Below are 24277 nucleotides of genomic sequence, written 5' to 3'. Positions count from 1 at the left end.
GGAACATAAAACTCCCGGAGCTTTTTTAAAAAATTTTATTCATGAAAATGTATTCCCAACATTTGTGGCAACCGAGGGACTGGTTTATTTGTAACATCCTCCTCCTAAATGGAGCATGGCTGATCCTGATAGAGTCGTAATGAAACACCTCTCTGTTGCTGATCAATGATGCTTCTTGCTACTGTCAAACCCGACAGCTGAGGCACGAAGGATACTTTTCCCGCAGTAGAGTCGCCTCTCTATTGCACTCCGCTCATCATATTTTCTGTCCCTTGTTACGGACACTGGGGGGGGGACAGGGGGTCGAAACTTTACAGTTGGCACTTTGTTTTGCTTAAGCAGGTGAGTCGCCCAAGAGCCAAGTTATGAAGCATGGGGGTGTGCTAAAACTGCCGGGGCAAGGTGAACTGGATTATTATGATGGACGGTAGTAGGGGGAGATAAATGCTAACGAGTGTGGATTTTATGTATTCACCGCGAAGCTGCTAGTGCTCTGGAAACCGGAATGCTGCCATCTTTTCTGCATCAACAACACGGGAGCATCGTTGTGCAAAAGTTGCTACAAAGAGTGAACAAGCAAGCCTCAAGCTAACTCTATTTGAGGATCACACACACGGGGATGATCATGTTTGATTTTTCTCATTAGATAAGCTGTCAAGATGGGCTGTGAATCGGTTGACCTGTTGATGTTTAGTTTTGAGTTTCCAAAGATGATCAGCACCCAGTGCGGTCATCTACAACCATGTATTCCTTCTTTTTGCCTTGCATTTTAATGGGCAAATACAACCGTCCCTCGTTTAGAATTCTTAATTGCTTCCACACTTCCAAGTGTCTTAGAAAAACAGATAAAAATACAGTATAATCGTCTATTTGTGCAGCATGGGACCAATTTAGATGGCGCGTTCAAGGTCGGCTTGCAGCAAACTATGTGAACATGCAAAAAAAAACCAATTGGGTTTGTAACTGTATATTGTTTTTGGAAATAAAACAATGGTTTATGTTTCTAAAATGTATCCATTTACCGTATTTTCTGAACTATAAGTCTCACCGGAGTATAAGTCGCACAAGGCCGAAAATGCATAATTAGGTAGTAATAAACATACATAAGTCGCACAGGAGTATAAGTCGCACAAGGCCAAAAATGCATAATTAGGTAGCAAAAAACATACATAAGTCACACTGGAGTATAAGTCGCACAAGGCCAAAGATGCATAATTAGGTAGAAAAAAAACATACATAAGTCGCACTGGAGTATAAGTCGCACAATCCCATATATGCATAATTAGGTAGAAAAATCATACATAAGTCGCACTGGAGTATAAGTCGCACATGGTCAAAAATGCATAATTAGGTAGAAAAAACATACATAAGTCGCACTGGAGTATAAGTCGCACAAGGCCAAAAATGCATAATTAGGTTGAAAAAAAAACCATACATAAGTCGTACTGGAGTATAAGTCGCACAAGGCCAAAAATGCATAATTAGGTAGAAAAAAATACATAAGTCGCACTGGAGTATAAGTCACACATGGTCAAAAATGCATAATTAGGTAGAAAAAGCATACATAAGTCGCACTGGAGTATAAGTCGCACATGGTCAAAAATGCATAATTAGGTAGAAAAAACATACATAAGTCGCACAAGGCCAAAAATGCATAATTAGGTTGAAAAAAAAAACATACATAAGTCGCACCGTAGTATAAGTCGCACAAGGCCAAAAATGCATAATTAGGTAGAAAAAATACATAAGTCGCACTGGAGTATAAGTCGCACATGGTCAAAAATGCATAATTAGGTAGAAAAAGCATACATAAGTCGCACTGGAGTATAAGTCGCACATGATCAAAAATGCATATTTAGGTAGAAAAAACATACATAAGTCGCACATGGTCAAAAATGCATAATTAGGTAGAAAAAAAACATACATAAGTCGCACTGGAGTATAAGTCGCACATGGTCAAAAATGCATAATTAGGTAGAAAAAATTATATTTTAATAAAAAAAAAGATGTTATTGTGATGTTATTGTTATTGTGCATGTTGTGCTGACAATCAAATCTGGTGCTTGTCTCACCAAACAGTTACTGACACCTAGTGGGCAATGTAGAATACTACATTCACAATTAAAATGCTTTTTTGTATTTTAGTTCAGAGATCATTTATCAATGAAAAAAGAAAAATGAGTCAGGGCATGATGTTCAAACCGTGATGTAGCAATGGACGTTTTTAGCACATTAGTACTTTATCCCGTTGAACTTTGCCTTAAATGTATTTTCTTCCATTTCACTGTTAAGAAAAGGCCATCACAGAAGAAAGGTGCGCATTTGCGTGTCCGGGCATCATGACATTTTACCAGGTAATAACAATAGCCGCTGACAGGAGGGATAATCCCATCTATCTAATGCGGTGTGAGTGCAATCTCCGCACTTCCGCACGCTGCAGCACACCGTGTGCCTCTTGTGTCTTCAGAGCACGTTTTGGCCCGGTCGCCGCCTGCCATCTATACTTTCATGCTTAATTACCTGCCAAGATAGACGGCGAGGACACCAGAGGCGTCCACGTGTGTGATGTCCCTGACATGGATATAGGTAGATAAAGGTTGCGGGGGATTTGAGCGTATAGAAGATGTCTGTGCTTGTGTGTTGTGAAAGGTAATTTTCATGAAAGTGTACAAGGTCTTTTGCTAGGGTATGTCCAAGCGTCCATCTCAAACACCTTTTCTCTCATGTTTTAGTTGATGAAGAATCCCTGAAGAAGAAGATCAGTGATGAGTTGTACGAAGGCCTGGAGAAGCAGAGAGTCAAAACAGAGCAGGAGCTCCAAGCCTGGTGAGATACAAACACAATATTAGCTACACTTGCACTATTATACTACTATTTCATTTGTTTTTCATTCATTCATTCATTTTCTACCGCTTATCCTCACGAGGGTCGCAAGGGGTGCTGGAGCCTATCCCAGCTGTCTACACCCTGGTCTGGTGGCCAGCCAATCACAGGGCACATATAGACAAACAACCATTCACACTCACATTCATACCTATGGACAATTTGGAGTCGCTAATTAACCTAGCATGTTTTTGGAATGTGGGAGAAAACCGGAGTACCCGGAGAGAAAACCCACGCATGCAAACTCCACACAGGTGGGATTGAACTGTAGGTCTCCTAGATTGAACTGATTGGTCTGCGCGCTAACCTACACGACCGCTGTGCAGCCTGATTTTGATTTTTGGGTGGAAAATCCAACGAAATACAGCTGGAATAGGTGCAAATTCTTCAAGATCTAGAAAGCTTTCTGTGCGGGTTATTGTGTTATTGTGCTCTATAAGCCTAACCCTTAACCGTATTTTTTTTTATTTTATTAATTTGCAAATAACTACATGAAATTTTATGTACTGTATTTTTCGGACTATAAGTCGCACTTTTGTTTCATAGGTTGGCTGTTCCTGCGACTTATACTCCAAAGCGACTTATGTATGGTTTTTCCTACCTAATTATGCATTTTTGGTCTTGTGCGACTTATGTATGTTTTTTTGCTACTTAATTATGCATTTTTGGCCTTGTGCGACTTATACTCCAGTGCGACTTATGTATGTTTTTTTCTACCTAAATATACATTTTTGGCCTTGTGCGACTTATACTCCAGTGCGACTTATGTATGTTTTTTTCTACCTAATTATCATTTTTGGCCTTGTACGACTTATACTCCAGTGCGACTTACGTATGTTTTTTTCTACCTAATTATGCATTTTTGGCCTTGTGCGACTTATACTCCAGTGTGACTTATGTATGTGTTTTTCTACCTAATTATGCATTTTTGGCCTTGTGCGACTTATACTCCAGTGCGACTTATGTATGTTTTTTTTCTACGTAATTATGCATTTTTGGCCTTGTGCGACTTATACTCCAGTGCGACTTATGTATGTTTTTTTCTACCTAATTATGCATTTTTGGCCTTTTGTGACTTGGCCAAAAGTGCTGCGTCTCATATTGACCTGAATGAGGTGATAACAGGGGCAAAGCTTGTAACTTCCAGAGCCCGTAAATGCAGGAGTGCTTCAGCTCACACTGCCTTCATAAAATCGTAAAGAAAAGGCTGCATTTTGTTGTTTGAGCCCCCCCCATCCTACCCCGGGGGCAATCGAACACCATTGCTTCTTCTATGATGTAAAAGCAAGGAAAATGGGTGACGCGGCACAAATGCAACCATTTAACATTTAGCAGACTTGTAAAAGTGCGTTATTTTCCAGAATGGAGATCTATTTTCAGGCCGGGGGTGTAGTGGCCAGTGTACACACACACACACACACACACACACACACACACACAAGTGCAGCTGATGATTGCTTTCTTGTTTAGGCCTGCATTTTTTTTTGGTCTCTCGAGTCTAAACGAGGGCTTGAAAGCCAACATGATGTCCATTAATTGCAAGAAGGGAGCAATTCTGAAGCACTTACGCCTTTGAAGGGACATCAATACGCAGGCTGCATGAAGCGGCTACAATAAAAAAAAATAAAACATAAGAGCGCAAAACAACGATTTGTCCGAGCTACTTTTCTCTTGAATGAGTCTAAAGGAGGAAGTTAATCAATAACCCAATAACCTAACACTACCTCCTCCTGAATTGAGAGAGAGCGTGTGTGTGTGTGTGTGTTGTATTTGGTGTGTGTTTAGCAGCTAATCACAGTTGTCTATTCACTCGGGTCCACTGGACAGTATCCAGGTCTATTAAAAAGGGGAGGGGGGCACAATTATTGCACCTGCTTGCTTCTTGATGGTCAAAAAGGAAGTGAACTCCTCACGAGAAAAAGCGCCGACCTTCCTCCGGCGGCAGGCTGAACGGATGGCCTGCTCTAACGCTCAGGAAATTACCTTAGGTTAGCACCTTTCCTTTCGCAGGCATGATTAATTGATCCGGAGAAGTAAAGTGCTGATGTGTTTCGGAAAAAAGGGATGCAGATTGGAAAAAAACACAGATTGGAAGATGGATATGCTGACCTTTATGACTATTAATCAAAGCCGGGACACATCTGAAATGTTCCTAATTACATCCGGTATCAGGAATTGGATTGACACCTGTGTAGGACTGAAACGGACGAAAAAGGGTGGGACTAAAAATTTGTCAATACATGCACCCCGACTGGGTTCCCTGTAGGGCATAATTAGGTAGAAAAAAACATACATAAGTCGCACTTGAGTATAAGTCGCATAAGGCCCAAAATGCATAATTAGGTAGAAAAAAATCATACATAAGTCGCACTGGAGTATAAGTCGCACAAGGCCAAAAATGCATAATTAGGTAGAAAAAAAACATACGTAAGTCACACTCGATATAAGTCGCACAAGGCCAAAAATGCATAATTAGGTTGAAAAAAAACATACATAAGTCGCACTGGAGTATAAGTCGCACAAGGCCAAAAATGCATAATTAGGTTGAAAAAAAACATACATAAGTCGCACTGGAGTATAAGTCGCACAAGGCCAAAAATGCATAATTGGGTAGAAAAAAAACATACGTAAGTCGCACTGGAGTATAAGTCGCACAAGGCCAAAAATGCATATTCAGGTAGAAAAAAACATACATAAGTCGCACTGCAGTATATGTCTCACAAGGCCAAAAATGCATATTCAGGTAGAAAAAAAACATACATAAGTCTCACTGGAGTACAAGTCGCACAAGGCCAAAAATGCATAATTGGGTAGAAAAAACATACATAAGTCTCACTGGAGTATAAGTCGCACAAGGCCAAAAATGCATAATTAGGTAGAAAAAAAAACATACATACGTCGCACTGGAGTATAAGTCGCAAAATGCCAAAAATGCATAATTAGGTAGAAAAAAACATACATAAGTTGCACTGGAGTACAAGTCGCACAAGGCCAAAAATGCATATTCAGGTAGAAAAAAAAACATACATAAGTCGCACTGGAGTATAAGTCGCACAAGGGCAAAAATGCTTAATTTGGTAGAAAAAAACATACATAAGTCACACTGGAGTATAAGTCGCACAAGGCCAAAAATGCATAATTCGGTAGAAGAAAACATACATAAGTCGCACTGGAGTATAACAAGTCAAGTTACACGTTCTGCTAAATGTTAAATGGCTGCATTTGTGCCGTGTCACCCAAGAAGCAATGGTGTTCGATGGCCCCCGGGTAAGGGGGGGGCTCAAACAACAAAATGCAGCCTTTTCTTTACGATTTTTATGAAGGCAGTGTGAGCTGAAGCACTCCTGCATTTACGGGCTTTGGAAGTTACAAGCTTTGCCCCTGTTATCACCTCATTCGGGTCAATATGAGACGCAGCGCTTTTTTTTTTTTGCCATTTCCACGTTTCCTCACACAAATCTAGTGAAACACAAAATCATGACGGCCGCATGGACGTGTGCGACACTTGGGAATAAGTGTTGTCTTCTAAGTGCTGGACTTTGATTGGCTTCCTCCTGTGTTTGCCTCTTTGGCAGTTAAAGATACAAGGTAGTTAAAAGTTTGCTTCTGTTGGGATCGAGTGAATTTTCCCCGCACAAAGTCTGAAGGCTTTATTGGCTCGGCAGAGCTTTCAAGCCATAAATGAACTCAATTTTTTTTTTTAAGCACGCTAGAAAAGTTAGGGCTCAGTGAGGAGTCAATTTGGATGTTCGGGTCCCCCCCCCCCCCCCACACACACACACACACTGACTCATTTGTTTGCAGGGTTCGGCTTTGCCTCCGCTGCCACTCTCGGCGAGGCATCGGAGCAGAACCACTTCCAAGAAATGGAATGAGTGCGGGACAGAACCGCTGTCGCTCCGGCATCAACCCATGGCGCCCTTTTGTCATTTGTTCATCGGCTGTTTGCGTGGAGATGATTCAATGAGTTCCACTTCCTGCGGTTATAATGGCGATGTTTGTGCACCGCATTGCATCATCAAGGATGCCGCGGCTGACCGTATGCTGCTGATCGGCCATCGCCGACATAGACTTTTTTTTTATAGCTGCTTGCAAATGATGGCTCGGAACAGCGTTATGTTGCTTCCGCTTCTAAAATGAATCATCGGCGTGCATGTGGCCTCCTCGCATTCAGGTGTGTTTATGTGCGAGTGCATACGTGTCAGGGAGCGTGCGCACGGGGGCCATAAAATATTCATGGCCAGCATTCAGTGACATTATTCCTAACATCAATATTGCATAGGGCCTCTAAATGCCTTTGTTTCAGGGCGCTTTCTGCTGGACTCCATCCTGGATGACAAATGTAGACGAATGTAAACATTCATGAGACCGAGGAACGTAATGCAGAGGCGGGATTATTCAATTGCGTTTGGGCTTGTGGTATATAGGTAATGGTAATGGTTTAATTCCATTTGAACATGCATTAGATTACAATTGAGTGCATCCCATAATCAGTTCATAGTTCCACATGTCCAAAAGGAGTAGGAAGAAGCAAAGCTTATTATATCCTACCCCTCCATCTGGTACTTTTACAATCAGTAACTGTTACATTTGTTCACTTCCTGCTTTCCTAATATAATTTATTTATTTTTTTAATGTATTTTATAAATTTTTATTTATTATTTTTCTATATTTTCAATGTATTTAATTTATTTTAATTAATTAATTTATTTTTAAATTTTTTGCATTTATTTATTTATTTTTGTCACGTGCTGAAGTAATGGTAATGGTTTAATTTCATTTGAACATGCATCAGATTACAATTGAGTGCATCCCATAATCAGTTCACAGTTCCACATGTCCAAAAGGAGTAGGAAGAAGCAAAGCTTATTATATCCTACCCCTCCATCTGGTACTTTTACAATCAGTAACTGTTACATTTGTTCACTTCCTGCTTTCCTAATATAATTTATTTATTTTTTAAATGTATTTTATAAATTTTTATTTATTATTTTTCTATATTTTCAATGTATTTAATTTATTTTAATTAATTAATTTATTTATTAATTTTTTGCATTTATTTATTTATTTTTGTCACGTGCTGAAGTAATGGTAATGGTTTAATTTCATTTGAACATGCATCAGATTACAATTGAGTGCATCCCATAATCAGTTCACAGTTCCACATGTCCAAAAGGAGTAGGAAGAAGCAAAGCTTATTAAATCCTACCCCTCCATCTGGTACTTTTACAATCAGTAACTCTTACATTTGTTCACTTCCTGTTTTCCTAATATAATTTAAGTTTTTTTTTCTTGTTAATTTTACTTAAAATGACAAAAAACACAACTAAAATCGGTCGCATCAGGACAAACAAGAATCTCAACGCTAAAGAGAAAGGGACCCAAGCTACTGCTCAGCGTCACGCCACCAGCCAGCAAGAATCAGCTGAAGGGCTCTTGAGCATGACGAGGAGGCGGAGAGGAGCCTGCAGCAGATGAGAACACACCTGCACATGTTTATATGCTTCAGAGAGGGCGGGGCCAATCAGCGGCGAGAAAAAAAACAAACTAATTGGACACTTTTTTTTTTTTTACATGGCAACGACTGGAGCCAACCCCGGAACACAGGTGCCGTCGTGCGGTGGCTGATGCCAATACCCTAGCATCAACACCAGCGGTGCCAGAAGGTCAAAGGCCTGCCGCCATACTGCATGACTTCCTGTTAGGTGCTGCCCCCCTCTTGGGTTCTTACGTCCGTAACCCCATCAACCCATCAGCACAGACCGCCAACCCCAGCTGTTCTCTTGGAAGTGGCGCTGCTTCATTTTTTAGGAAGTCCTTCAACATCATTCCATTACTCGGAGAATTCTTTTTTTTTTTTTTTTTTCTCGCTCTCGCCGTCTCTCGCCTCTTCCCCACCTGGTGTCAGTCCTTTTACAGCCAAAGGAAAAATGACTCCAATATCCCAGGCAGAGTACAATATTGGCTAGACGGCAATAGAGCTGGAGCAGACAGATAGCATCCAGTTAGGCATAGCAGCTCGGAGGAAGCCCTCTTTTTTTTTTTTTTTTTTTGGCCAGCCTTTTTCCACCATCTTTTGTATGTGTTTTTGCATCCTAGCAAAACCAGTTCACGGCTCCAAATCGTGACCAGGAGTCTTCTTGAGTAAAGTAACGCTGCAGTGACCAGGCAGGGATTGTGTGGAAATGGTGAATGTAAAAGGTCATTAAGAAGCAACCACCCCCCCCCCCCCACGTATGTGACTGTGTGGGCGCCCGAACCTTATGATGGATGGGGGGTGTGCCGACGTGCAGCCCAGCGGACTGTGAGCGGACGTGGCGGGGGCCTCCCTCCCATGACTTCCTCCAACTCCTCATTCTCCTCTCTTTGCTTGGCTTCCTCCAGGGCCAAACATGTCATGTTGCTGCTACTCACTTCTTTTTATTTATTTATTTATTTTTGGAGCGAGCCACCCACCCACCCACCTGCTGTTCTCCGCTACTCTCTGACATTTAGCCCGATTGCAGGACACACGGCGGCTTGGAGGCATCCAACATGACCTACCTGTCATCTTCTTACAGATCAGTGGTGCCATGTTACGGTCATCACAGCCGTCCGTCTGGATCCATCATTAACAGTATCTCAACTATATGCTACTAAAATATATATACTATACTTTGGCCCGTCTGTCCATCTGGATCCATCATTGGCAGTATCTCAACTATATTCTACTAAAAAAGCTGACTTTTTTTTTTTATAATTTTTTTTCTCAATATTTTCACTTTATTTAGGTAAAGTAAAATTTTTTTTCTTCCATGTTTTCTGTTTTTTTATTAAACTATTTTGACTTTCTTGTCAAATAATCAAATTGTAAATTTGCCTTTCATTATATTTTGACTAAATGTCCATATTATAACATTTCCCCCAACTTAATTTTCTCAAACTTTATTTTGTTTTGTTTTTCATATTTTTTATACATTTTTTTTTTCAAAATTTCAGGTCTATGCCACTAAAATGATGTTTGTTCTAACTGAACGAGTGTATTCCCATAAAAATGTGACTTATTTCATTGGAATACAGCTTTATTCTCCTAATATTTTGACTATATTCTTTTACAATTTTTTTTTTCAATTTTATTTAATTTATTTTTTTAGTGAATTTTTTGCTAGTAGCCACGATAACCATCTTTATTTAGTTTTGTTTCTTATAATAATATTTTTTCTCAAACTTTATTTTGATTTGTTTCTCATATTTTTTTAATAGATTTTTTTTTTCAAAATTTCAACTCTATGCCACTAAAATGATGTTTGTTCTAACTTAACGAGTGTATTCTCGTAAAAATGTGACTTATTTCATTGGAATACAGCTTTGTTCTCCTAATATTTTGACTATATTCTCTTGCAATTTTTTTTTTTTCAATTTTATTTTATTTTTTTGGTGAAGTTTTTGCTGGTAGCCACGGTAACCATCTTTATTTCGTTTTTTTTCTCATAATAATGTGACTTTAAAAATATTGAAATATGTCCATTTTGTGCGACTAAAATATGATTTTTTTCTCATAGTATTATGTTTTGACTTTATTCTTGTAAATGTACTGCTGATTTTTCTTTTCAGTTTTGTTTTTTAATTATATTTTTGGAATTTTTGGCGTCACCCCGGCTGCTCAGAGCGTGTGCCTGAAAACAGTGCAGTTTGCTGGGGAACGCCAGGTGGCTTAACCCACTCTACCCTCCGGAGGAATCTATGGTGCATCCGTACGTTCAATAATTTGAATGTACAGAGAAATTCTCACTGAACTATGTTTCCGATCTTCCTATCTTTACGTCTGCACTGTCTGAGAATTCAACTCGAAGTTTTTTGGTCTCCTCCGCCAACGTTCTTTCAGTCTGTCAGTCTGTCTTTTTTTGTCTTTTCTGTCTTCATCTTACCTGGTCGTCGCCACTGAGGATGTTTCAGGGTTTCAGGGACGTTCCTCCTTTGCTCTAATCAAGCGCACCGTCGCTGCACCAGGAAGCGTGTTGCTAAGTAACTGCAAGAACCCAGCGGCGGGGTTCAAATAGTGGTCTTGGTGTCTGCGGAGAGCTTAATGCTGCTGTTTTTCCAGACGTTAAATATTGACGGAGTATTTGGGAAAGATACATATTGATCCCCCCCCCCCTTCTTTGTTTTGTTGCCATCTCTCTTTGTTTGCAGACGCCTGTGACACGTATGGCTTGTAAATGAATGAATAAGCAAGTAAATTAGCATTTATCTGTGCCTCATTAGCTCCCTAATTACATTGGTGACCTTTTTTGAATGATTTTGGTACATGCTGTAAATTTGTCACACCATGCTTGTGTCACTCGGACGCTTGGATCGTGTTAGGAAAATGACAGACTCCCTCATCAATGCATAGATTCAAGTAAAAATGATATCACTGGAAGATGACCTGTCGATGCTCCACAGGCTGGAGGCTGAGAAGGCCCGTGCGTCAGCGCAAGCCCAGGCTGAGACCAAGCGCCACGTGGAGGACGAAGTGTCCAGGATCCTGTCCGCAGAGTGCGTCGTGGCCCAGGAGAGCATCCAGCAGGCCGTCCTCAGGGAGAGGATCGCCACCGAAGATGAGAAGCTCCGTGCTCAGCTCTATGTGAGTACACCCGTCGCTTATTTTTGATGTTTTTTTTTCTTATTGTGCACACACTGTGAATCTATGTGCCGCAATCAACTGGTTATGCCTGGCTCACTGACAAATGTCAGGGTTTATGGCGTGGAACTCTAGTTCAGATTCATTTTTGCAAATATTATTTAGTATAAATAAATGTAATTCATTAAATTAATTTTATTCATAAATATAGTTTAATTTTAAGAAAATTAATTTAATTTAAATTATTTTTATTGTAAAATATTTATTGCACACTAGTTCAGATTCATTTTTGCAAATATTATTTTGTATAAATAAATGCAATTAATTAAAGTGATTAAATTAACTAAATGAATTAAATTAATTTTATTCATAAAATAATTACATTTTATGAATAAAATTAATTTAATTTAAATGATTTTTATTGTAAAATATTTATTGCACTCTAGTTCAGATTCATTTTTGCAAATATTATTTTGTATAAATACATTTAATTAATTAAATTAATTTTATTCATAAAAATAATTTAATTTTACAAATAAAATTAATTTAATTTAAATTATTTTATTGTAAAATATTTATTGCACGCTAGTTCAGATTCATTTTTGCAAATATTATTTTGTATAAATTAATTCAAGTAATTAAATTAATTAAATTAACGAAATTAATCAAATTACTTTTATTCATAAAATATTTTAATTTTATGAATAAAATTAATTTCATTAATTTTAATTATTTTTATTGTAAAATATTTATTGCACAATTTAAAAAAAAATATTTATAGGCCTAAGACAATTTTTTTACATTTTCAAGTGGGCCCCGAGTTCGTAAAGTTCGGGAACCCCTGTAGTTTATTGATCCTCAGCTTTCACACACAAAACACTTTGCGCTTGTGAGCTGAATCCACACTAACACAACACACGGTAAGTAAATATCTCAGCCATGTCATCTAATATTGCTCATCGCCGCCTCTTTCTCCTAAATTGCTACTATAAGCATTCTGCCATGTATTGTTTTCGGGGCTAAACACATTTACTGTGCTCCAAAGCAATGCTATTGATTATCTAGCTCATTTCACACACTCATGGCCGTCATATCAAACATATTACTTTTTGCAGAGAAAAGAAAGCGACTCTTGCCCATTGTTCTTCATTCTCGATAATAAATTCAACAAGCTCGGGTTTGTTGCACGTCTCGCTGAGAAAGCTTGTCTCTTTCACCGTGCTACGGCGGGACACGTTGTTTGAAGTATCTTTTAAAAAGCGGGTCAATATTCAATCAGGTGCTTTGACTGTATTTCCATGTGCTTTTAATTGAATGCCAATTGACCTGAAGCCCGCTCTCCACATTCATTGCCGCTGAAAACATTTGTCATTGGGGCTCGCCGCTGCTGTTGGGCGTGCTATTGATTAGCGACCCCCCCCCCCCCCCCCCCCCCCCCCAATACCGCAGCCTCTCCAACATACCTCTGCTCATTAAGATACAGGTCACGGCGCCAGGCCTTCTTGAACAACGTACATTTTCTCCTCCTTCACACGCAATGTGAACAGTTATGCCTCCCCACGCTCGGCTATAATCGCCCGTAACGTCTGCCGCCATGCCAAGTTACAATTGTCATCCAGGGCAAATATTTCAATTCAGTCCATTGATTGTGGGCCCATCTTTACTCACCCAGACTTGAAATTGGATGAACTAGCTTGTGGATGGACTGACACTTTTAAAATGATCTACCTCCGATATAAACGTATGGAATATACCTATGTATTTAGTATATTTGTACATGCATGCAGATTTTTGCTATATAAGATGTAGCTTATATATTGCTGATACTTAGATATCGCTGATACTGACAGTGGTGTTTGACGGGTACTATTTAGTGCAGCTGCCAGGCGACGACCTGTGAGGCGTCTTTGTTTCCAACTACACACTCTCAGATATTTGTCTTCTTGCATTGTGGTGCATCGTTTTTATGTCCTTGTTAGACCCAGTTTGTGCTGCTCTCTGAAGGGACTAATTAACAGCATGGTAAGAGATTTAAAGAAAAAAAAAATTGTGAAATGCATGAACATTTTTTCTTTGGAAAACAAAGACATTTGCGAGTGATCCCAAACTTTTGAGCGGTAGTGTAGCTCTAAAACACAGTATTCTATGTGCCTTAAAAGAGCCATCTAAAATGGCCAATACTGGAGGGGAGGCTGGAATTGAATTTGAATTGACTTAATAACATACCACAAAACAGCATGATTTATGAATAGATTTTGCATCGTTTTTATGTCCTTGTTAGACCTTGACCTTGTTTGTGCTGCTTTCTGAAGGGAGTAGTTAACAGCAGGGTAAGATATTTTTTTAAATGGGTTTTCTACTAATCTATTAGCCTTATAAAATGATGAACTTGAATTAGCAGCCATACCAGGAGATTGATGCAGAGGACTGACAGTTGTTGATAGTAGGCCTCTATGCAAAAATGTAAATCCTTCTTTGAAAATCATCTGATTAATTTTCATTATTTGTGAAATGGATAAAAATGTTTGTGAAATGGAAAAAAAAATGTGAAATGCATGAAAAATTGTTTTTCTTTGGAAAACAAAGACATTTGCAAGCGATCCCAAACTTTTGAGCGGTAATGTAGCTCTAAAACACAATATTCTATGTGCCGTTTTTCTGTCCTTGTTAGACCTTGACCTTGTTTGTGGGAGTAGTTAACAGCATGGTAAGATATTTTTTTCAGATGGGTTTTCTACTAATCTATTAGCCTTATAAAATGATGAACTTGGATTAGCAGCCATACCAGGAGATTGATGCCGAGGACTGACAGTTGTTGATAGTAGGCCTCTATGCAAAAATGTAAATCCTTCTTTGAAAATCACCTGATTAATAGGCTGGAATTTAATGACTTAATAACATACCACAAAACAGCATGATTTATTAATAGATATATATATATTATATATATATAATATTAATATTAATATAATATTAATAGTTAGACCCAGTTTTGCGCTGCTCTCTGAAGGGAGTAGTTATTTGTTATTTATTATTAATTGTTTGTGAAATGGGAAAAAAAATATTTGTGAAATGTATGAAAACGTGTTTTTCTTTGGACATTTGGAAGTGATCCCAAACTTTTGAGTGGTAGCGTATATGTAAAAATACTAATGATTAGTATTTCACGTCACAGTCTCAAAGTTTACAGATCACCAAACAATGGACCCTCCGATCGTTATCGGCCGATATCATTGAAAAAGGCACTGTATCGATATCAGCTGATTGACAGATCCCCTCTGCCAATCAGCTGCAGCATCCAGAACTAGCATGTCTGCCGTGTGTGGGACTTCTAGTCTTTGTTAGCGATAGAAGTTTTGCACTCTACAAAGACGCGATTGGCGTTGTGGACCACTGGCCTGGTTCCAGTGCACTCTTGAGTTAGACTTCAGTGTGGCGAATGTGATGGAAAAGCACCCTTACCCGCCAGACTCCCATTCCTACTCCCCCTTCCTGTGACAGTCCTTCCATCCAGTCAATCCACTAGTAATTGAAACGTCACAGGAGCGTGGGCAGGGTTGCGTGTTGTCACTCACTGTTGTCTTCCACGAGAAGAAGCCATGTTCGGTGTCAGGGTTCACACGTGTTCTGCCGCTACAAGACCACAGAGAAGGACTTTGATCAGCGGAGTTAATTGGTAGACTCGTTAGGCGCAAATCAAGCTTTCATTGGATTTGGGTGGTCAATACCAGGGAAGGTTAGTAGCCAGAAAGACTCTTGACGTCCCCTTGAATGTAATCATGAATAATGATAAACGCTAGCACGCACGATTAATGTACTCTCTTCTTCACAGTCGAGAGTTAATTGAATCACACAGGGAGCTCCATCACGCTCCTACCTTTTTTGGATGTTGAATGACGTGGCCCCTCGCACGGCCAAACCGGGCCAGTCGCCAATCCATCACCGGTCACGGGGTTTTTACAGGCTGCAACCTCAAGGCGGTATTTTCAATCAAACCCAGAGCCATCAATCTCCCTGAGATCCAAACCGAGTGGGTCCTACCTGCTGGCGATCTTTGGGTTATTTGCTGGTCCAAAACATCCTTCCTTAATACCCGCCACATAAGAAATAAGCTTACGTATAGGGGGGTTCTATATCGTGCTTGCATCAAAGGGAATCAAATTAATTCATACTGGCGGTGTCACGAGACGATACACAAGATTGTGTCTGAGTACAAGATGACATTTTGACGTTATGTTTAAAAAAAAAAAAAGCAATAATTTACTAATTAAATTTCCCGACACGGTGGTCGAGTGGTTAGCCACACAGCTAGGAAACCCGAGTTCGATTCTACCCTTGACCATCTCTGTGCTGAATTTGCATGTTCTCCCCGTGCATGTGTGGGTTTTTTTCGGCTTCCTCCCAAATTCCAAAAACATGCTAGGTTAATTAGCTAATCCAAATTGTCCATAGGTATGAATGTGAGTGTGAATGGTTGTTTGTCTATATGTGCCCTGTGATTGGCTGGCCACCAGTCCAGGGTGGACTTCTTAAAAGTCCCTTCTTAAAGGCGACCTACTTGTATTTGGTCATTTGTATTGAGTTGTGGGTTCTTATAGAGCAGCTACACACAATAACCCACACAGAAAGCTTTCTAGATCTTGCAGAATCTGCACCTATTCCAGCTGTATTTCGTTGGATTTTCCACCCAAAAATCAGCGGTTGTGTGGTTAGCGCGCAGACCTAGAGTTCAATCTAGGAGACCTACAGTTCAATCCCACCTGTGTGGAGTTTGCATGCGTGGGTTTTCTCCGGGTACTCCGGTTTCCTCCCACATGCCAAAAACATTCTAGGTTACTTAGCGACTCCAAATTGTCCATAGGTATGAATGTGAGTGTGAATGGTTGTTTGTCTATATGTGCCCTGTGATTGGCTGGCTTGCCAACAGTCCAGTGTGTACCCCGCCTATTGCCCGAAGACAGCTGGGATAGGCTCCAGCACCTCCCGCCACCCTTGTGAGTAGAAGCGGTAGAAAATGAATGACTGTTCATACACAGTGGTCGAGTGGTTGGCACGCAGGCCTCACAGCTAGGAGACCTGAGTTCAATTCCACCCTGGGGAGTTTGCATGTTCTCCCCCGTGCATGCGTGGGTTTTCTCCGGGGTACTCCGGTTTCCTCCCACATTCCAAAAACATGCTAGGTTAATTAGCGACTCCAAATTGTCCATAGGTATGTATGTGAGTGTGAACGGTTGTTTGTCTATATGTGCCCTGTGATTGGCTGGCTCGCCCGAAGACGGCTGGGATAGGCTCCAGCACAACCCACGACCCTCGTGTATAATAAGCGGTACAAAATTTCCCTACAATACCTTGTGTTGCTCCTTACTATGTGTATGCTAGCGGCCCCGCCTCTCCACTCACCGAGACAAAATATGACTGACAGAAGGGCTCACTCCATTCATGCTGTTGTTCTATGGAACAAACACGGCAAGACGCTGAAAACAATGCACAGAGTGAGCCCTCTGCCTAACTGTTGGTGGCGGGAAATGAGGAAAACAGGCACCCATGAGGTCGTCGTTATCGAGTTTATTTGAATTTATTGTGTGATTGATGAATTTATCACCACAGGTCCAATTGCCCACGAGACATCCGAGAACTCTTGCCACATTTGAATCCAGCGAGATCTTATGACTCCCCCTTAGTTTTTGGAAAATAGTCTTTCTGAAGGACAAAATCATGTTTTGAATATTGTTATCATTGACTTATTATCTTATATTAATCATATTTCACAGAACAACATACCAATCATGTCAAATCTTTCTTTTCCCCCCTGATCAAGTGTTCTATTATAAGCATGGATGGCTCAAACAACCCCCCGGCCCCCCCTCTTTCCTGCAACGCTACCTTACATAAACTGCAGTCTCCACCAGATGCACTTTTCCTCCCCCTTCATGTTTCTTGCTGTCGCATTTCAGATACAGACGACTGGACCAGGCTGATAACATGCTGACAATTTAATTTCCTCAGTATTAAAGGAGACTTGCTGCGTTTTGAATTGCTGCCCCTTGGTGGTATTAAAAAAAAAAAATCTTTAAGAATCTTTTTTTGTGTCCGATGATGGGAAAATTAGGAGTGGGGAAAAAAAAAGGTCCTCGTGTATTATCTTTTGTTTGAGATTTGAAAATGTGTGTGGTGTGTGTGTGTGGGGGGGGGGGGGGGGGGGGGGGGGATTTTTTCCCCCCCTCCTCTTTCTCTCCCACGCTCTCTTTGTGATTCCGCTCTTGGAAGGAGTCCACTGAAGCATATCTTACATGTCGGCCAGCCCGACCTCACCACTGCCCAGGGTGTGGTGCCCACACGTCGTGCCAGTATGTGGGGTGGGAGGGGGTGTGGGTAGATGGAAGGTCAGTGCTTAATTGGCAGGCCATTTGCTGGCACTCTGCTGACACCGGGCCCTCCTCACCCTGTCAGCTAATTGGGACAGCGAGCGGGCATCAACAAAACAGCAGCTTGTGCATTGATTGATTGATTGATTGATTGATTGATGGATGGATGGAAAACGGTTTCCAGACAGCTTATATCGTACAGTAATGTCACGACATGGTATATTCCGCCCCAAAAAGTGTAATGAATAGACGAGATGAGATTTTAACATACATTTTAAGAAGTACACAGAATAAATATTAGTGCACTAACAATTCACAAAAAGTCACAAAAAGTGCATTTTGAAATTGTTATTGTCTCACAAATTGACACTTTTGAAAGGTCAAATCAACCAATTTTTAATGCCAAAAGTTATATATTGAAATATAATACTAAATAGGTCGTAGCACTGCAAAAAAACTTAGACTTTGTAAAGTTGTGAAATGACAGTTCAGACCCGTCATACTGTTTAACATTAGCAGCATTTCTTGAAAAAAAAAACTGTATCAAGGAGCAGCATTTCTTTTGCGATGGTCTACTTTGCAGTTTTGTTTTCGTCAACAGCGGCAATGATGCAATCATTTTGTTGTACTTCGGTACGTGACAAAAAATAAAACAAAAAAACAAAAAAAATAAAAAAAAATAAATAAATAAATTATATTATTAAAATTATTATATTGAAATAAAACCAATTTTTGTGGCGTGTGTGTATGCTAGCGGCCCCGCCACCCCCTACAGAGACAAAGCGACCGTATGACTGACAAGTCTTACGGCATGTATATGAATGGAGGCTGGCTGGCAAAATTATTCAGTAATTAATTTTTTTAATGCTAGGTACACCTCCTAGTAATAAAACATTTTTTTTCATATATCAATAAATGAATAAATTTATAATAAATAAATAGTAAATATATCATATAATATATAATATACGAGACAAAAAATGAAACAATAGAAATAAAATAAAAAATAATAATAAAATAAAAAATAACTACATAAATAAATTATGTTATTATATAATATAATTATATTATATTATAATATATAATAAATAAATTAAATTCACAGACAAAAATTTTTGACACTTAATGAGTGTGTGAGTTACTTTTTGTTGCCTGTTCTATTATTTTCCCGCAAGAATGTGCCTTGTATCTGCATCATGAACTCCTGAAAAATGAAAGCCGGATCTTTGTGTGTGTGTGTGTACATTTGAGCTATTTGATTTGAATAGCGCGCTTTCGTCGGAACCTCCTTGCTCTATTCTTTTATGAATAGTTCCTCCGGCTTCTGACAAGCGAGCTGTATCAGTTAGCTTCAGTGGAAGTGAATGTTTCCGCAGGAGCTAATGGCGCTGGCGGCTCTGGGGTTTTTTGATTGAAGGCTGGAAAAAAACTTTGACATGGAGAGAACAAAGACAGAGTGGCGTCAAGGAGGCTGTGAAGAGCTGAAAAAAAAAAAAAAACACGGTGCTGATGCATGTGCGGGGAGGCAGCGAGTGAATAAATGGGGGAATAAATAGAGGCGGCTGGAAAGAGCAGACAAAATAGAGATATTGATTTAGCAGGCAGTTTTGAAAACAACCTCCAATTAGGAAACAAACACACACAAAACTGCGTAAAAAAGTGCAAACTTTGAACAAGCCTGAAAGTGTGGGGGGGAAGCCTTTCGTACAAGGACTTATTTCGGGAAGGAGTAGGGTGAAATAAAAGTCAGGCAAGTCATCCGGGTGACCATGGTCTCGATAGACAGATGCTGGAGGTGGACGGCGGGCCCCCCTCCCAGCTTCACCGGGACCTCGTAGGACCACCTGCCGCAGAATGAATATGCATGTGTGCAGACAAGGACGCAAACATATGGAGGCAAGTAAGGATCCCCGGGCCGCTCAAACGCGTGTACAAGACAGGCGAGGCACATTCAGTCCGAGGTCCAATGTCAGCAACGCATCCTGACGCTGTCGGTTTCCCGCCACGTATCTCTTTGCCCCTGTCTTGGGTCGGACATTCTCCTCACCTTCTACCTGACTTAGGTTGTCCTCTTCTGTCCCCCGGGACCGCCCTCCACGTCAAAGACTTTTCCGTCTCTTGCTTCATGAAGAATGCGTTCAATCTTTCGGCATAGCAGACCTCATCTGGCGCTTTATTCTCTTTGAATTGCCTAAAAATCATCCAATACTTCTCTACAAGAGAGGAGAAATATGATCTCAGGGAAGCAGTACATTTGAAACACTTGTATGCTAGGACTATGTTAAAAAGCCATAGCATTTCAGTATGTGGAATCAAACTATGGAATGGAATGAGTAAGGACCTCAAACAATGCACAACGATGAGCCAATTCAAGAAACAATACATCGAAACTTGTATTTCGGTGGGAGGTACATTATTAAAAAAAACCTTAAACTGTATTATGAAAGCAGGAAGTGAACAAATGAAACAGTTACTGATTGTAAAAGTACCAGATGGAGGGGTAGGATTTAATAAGCTTTGCTTCTTCCTACTCCTTTTGGACATGTGGAACTGTGAACTGATTATGGGATGCATTCAATTGTAATCTGATGCATGTTCAAATGAAATTAAACCATTACCAATACATAAATATTAATAAAATACATTAAAAAATAAAAAAATAACAAATTATATTATGGAAAGCAGGAAGTGAACAAATGTAATGTGCTATTGGATGGTCATATCACCTCATACTTTGGTACGTGACTAAAATAAAATAGATAAATAAATAAACAAAAAAAAACTTAAACTGTATTATGGAAAGCAGGAAGTGAACAAAAGTAACAGTAGCCACGTTTACATGAGTATTTCGGCGAGATCCCAGAAAGCTGAAAAATTTTTAACTTTTGTGGCTTTGTTTCATTGACGGACCAATGAGCGGACAGTATCCTATTCAGTAATCTGTCCATGGAGGTAAATAGGAGGGGAAATTAATTAATTAATTAATTAGTTCATTTTCTACCGCTCACAAGGTACACCCTGGACTTGTGGCCAGCCAATCACAGGGCACATATAGACAAAAACCATTCACATTCATACCTATGGACAATTTGGAGTCGGTAATTAACCTAGCATGTTTTTGGAATGTTGGAGGAGAACATGCAAACTCCACACAGAGATGGCCGAGGGTGGAATTGAACTCGGGTCTCCTAGCGGTGAGGCCTGCGTGCTAACCACTCATCTGCCGCGCCGGCGAAAATTAATTAATTAATTAATTTGGATCATAGATTAGTTAATATATGCAGCTCCAATCTATCTGGAGTCTGGGAAAAACATGGAATTTTGAAATGTGAAATCTGTCCTGGATCCTGGCTGAGACCATCTTACATATGCCCCCCCCTCCCCCCTCCATGTCTTGGTAATGAAGGTTCAGCCCTTCGTATCTCATGCGTGTTGGAAGTGACAGATGATCAGGGGGCCCTCAGAGGTTGCGCTCCCCTGAGCTGGCGACCGAAGGCAGCGCCACCTCCAGACAATCAATCAATCAGTTTACACTGCAGGCATCCGATCAGCCACTTAATCAGTTCGGGAGGGGGGGTGGCGGTGGGTGGGGGGGACGGGGGCAGATGTTGTAGCCGCCAGTGCAGCGGTGGCGTCGCCGGCAAAGGCTGAGGGGGCTTGAAGTGTCAGAGAGTAGAGAGGAAATTGATTTTTCATGTTTCTAGCAGGATTTCGCAAGCTTCTCGGAGGATCATTTCCCCAGATGTTCCCCCCCAACCCCCTTCCGCTTTCCTGAAAATATCTTTAGAAGAAGCCAGCCCTAGTTATCTCTGATGAGATTATATATTACCATAAACCCCACTGTTTATGTTTGCCCAAAATAAACATAGCATATTTTTCAACACATTTTCGGGGGCGAGCGCAAAAGAGATGGAAATTAGGATGTCCTAGCTTCATTAAGACCTCATTTGTGGTCTAAGCCAATGAGGTCCAGACTACACAAGGACCACACGTTCATCTTCTGGCCTCTTGGTCCTTGTCCTGGGAAGGTCGGCCATCTCACCTACAATGTCAGTGGATCATCCCGAAGCAAGGTATCCCATCTGCACCCGACTTCTCCATGCATCCTTCATTTGTTTTGGGATCATTCTGGTTGCCAGTACAACACACACGGCGGATGAGTGGTTAGCATGCAGGCCACATAGCTAGGAGACCCGAGTTCGATTCTACCCTTGGACCATATCTGTGCGGATTTGCATGTTCTCCCCCATGCAAGCATGGGTTTTTTCCGGTTTCCTCCCACATTCCAAAAACATGCTAGGTTAATTGGCGACTCCAAATTGTCCATAGGTATGAATATGAGTGTGAATGGTTGTTTGTTTATATGTGCCCTGTGATTGGCTGGCCACCAGTCCAGGGTGTAGACCGCTGGGATAGGCTCCAGCACCCCTCATGACCCTTGTGATGACCAAACTACACATCTGTTGATTGTCGTTCTTATTCCCTCCACACTCTCGTCCTTCATCCATCTCTCATCTGGAAGCTAGACCTCGACCATGCCAGCTAACGCCAAAGCACAGTCACATTGCGCTGACCTTTAACCCTCCCCTCCTCCCCCTTTATGTAGGTAGGATCACATACGGGACTCCCCGGGTCCGCAGCTTTGTTGTCGGTTTGTCACGGGTTCCCAAAGCTCTGTTATGGATGAGCCCCCGGTGAGCAGCTCTGACCCCCCCGCCCGTGAGGGAGCATTGATTGTGATGTTACTCCTGACAGGGGTGAGTCGGACCAGAGAGAGGGCGGGGGTGAGTCGGAGGCGAACGGCGGCAAGGTTACGGATGATGTGTTGTTAGATAATGTGATGATTTCATTTGAGCACAATCGATCTTGGCAGCTCGCATCTGCTGTGATTTAGATGCATCAAGTGCAACTTTCAAGTCGTCTTATATGACAATGCAGATGTCTTCATCACCGAGGTGTGAAATGAGGAATGCATGCAGAATTGCTGATTCCTAACCCCCCCACCCACCCCCACCCCCGAGGTAGTCATGGATTTGTTTTCATTTACGTAGAAAGTGAGCCAAAATGTATTAAAAGTTTGATTGATCCAGCGGAACGCTGCATCCTGTTTCCTGCTGTGGTGTTACTTTTTAGTGTCAGGGAACTTCTTAGAGCAGGGGTGGGCGAACTTATTGACTAGCGGGCCGCATTGACCATGGGGGGGCGGACTATATAGTATTTTACACAAAACAGTCCATTTGTACACATATATCTTTACACATATTTTATACATAAAAGTGTCATGCAGTCTGCTGTATGTGCACTTAGAGATCATTTATTTGATGAAAAGTGCGTTATATTTTTATTATTATTATTATGTGCTTGTGTCCCTTTTTTCAGGAACATTTTGTAAGCCCCATTATTTAACAAAATTGACGGGGGGGGGCAGACTATATAGTATTTTACATGTAACAGTCAATTTTGACACGTATATTTTTACACATATTTTTACACGTAAAAGTGTCATGCAATCTTCTATACGTGCACTTTGAGATCATTTATTTGATGTAAAGTGCGTTATAAATTAATTTTTTTTATTATTATTACTATGTACTTGCGTCCCTTTTTTTCAGGAGCATTTTGTAAGCCTCATTGATTTAACAAAATTGACAGGGGGGCCAGACAATATATATATATATTTTTAAATATTTTTTGATATTTTTTATATTTTTTTATACAGTATTTTACATATAATATTCAATTTTGACACATATATTTTTACTCATATTTTACACATTAAAGTGTCATGCAATCTGCTATACATGCACTTTGAGATCATTTATTTGATCTAAAGTGCGTTATAAATTTAATTTATTATTGTTATTATTATTATTATGATTATTATGTGCTTGTTTCCTTTTTTTTAGGAGCATTTTGTAAACAACAGACCACATCAAAGAACGAAATTGATAAAACGGCTACTTCAACCATCAAAAGGTTGTCTCAAGCCATGATGCCAGGTTCTATGTTGACTTTAAATGAAATATTTTGGAAAGAACAAGCAGGCCATATTCAAACACTTGGCGGGCCGGATGTGGCCCCTGTGCCGTAGTTTGCTTAGAGGATGGACGAATGGGAACAAATCTGTGGGAGAACCGGAGGTGTAGGTTGCACAGTCGCCACTCTGGCCATCGTCCATCTTGGCTCAGATTGCAGGTAATTAAAAAAAACACACACTTCTTAATTATTCACTGGCTGGCTAATTGATATTCACCTTGCTTAATTGATGTTTGATCTGACCGCCGGCGTCGGCGATATTGCTACTGTGCTCGCTACCGTATTTTATATGAACCCAGAGAGGGTGGCCGCAAGTTCACGCTTTATTAAGTTTTAAATACGGCAGCCCTGTTTCTCCCTCTCTCTCTCTCTCTCTCTCTTTCTCTTTCCG

General features: G+C 40.5%; 1 protein-coding gene across 5 annotated transcripts in view; it reads left to right on the top strand.

Annotated features, from left to right (window-relative positions):
- chchd3a (coiled-coil-helix-coiled-coil-helix domain containing 3a) overlaps positions 1–24277 on the top strand; it is a 66688-nt gene that overhangs the window by 9304 nt on the left and 33107 nt on the right. For all 5 annotated transcript variants that reach the window (XM_058077720.2, XM_058077717.2, XM_078787224.1 and 2 more), the window contains 2 exons: positions 2733–2826; positions 11308–11488. In XM_058077720.2, the coding sequence (XP_057933703.2) occupies positions 2733–2826; positions 11308–11488 (275 nt within the window). The remainder of the gene's footprint in view (positions 1–2732; positions 2827–11307; positions 11489–24277) is intronic.

Source organism: Doryrhamphus excisus, linkage group LG2 (genome assembly GCF_037039965.1).
Source record: "Doryrhamphus excisus strain RoL-2023G ecotype Guam linkage group LG2, RoL_Dexc_Guam_v1.1, whole genome shotgun sequence".
NCBI classification, from domain to species: Eukaryota; Metazoa; Chordata; class Actinopteri; order Syngnathiformes; family Syngnathidae; genus Doryrhamphus; species Doryrhamphus excisus.
This window is presented reverse-complemented; position numbering and strand designations above follow the sequence as displayed.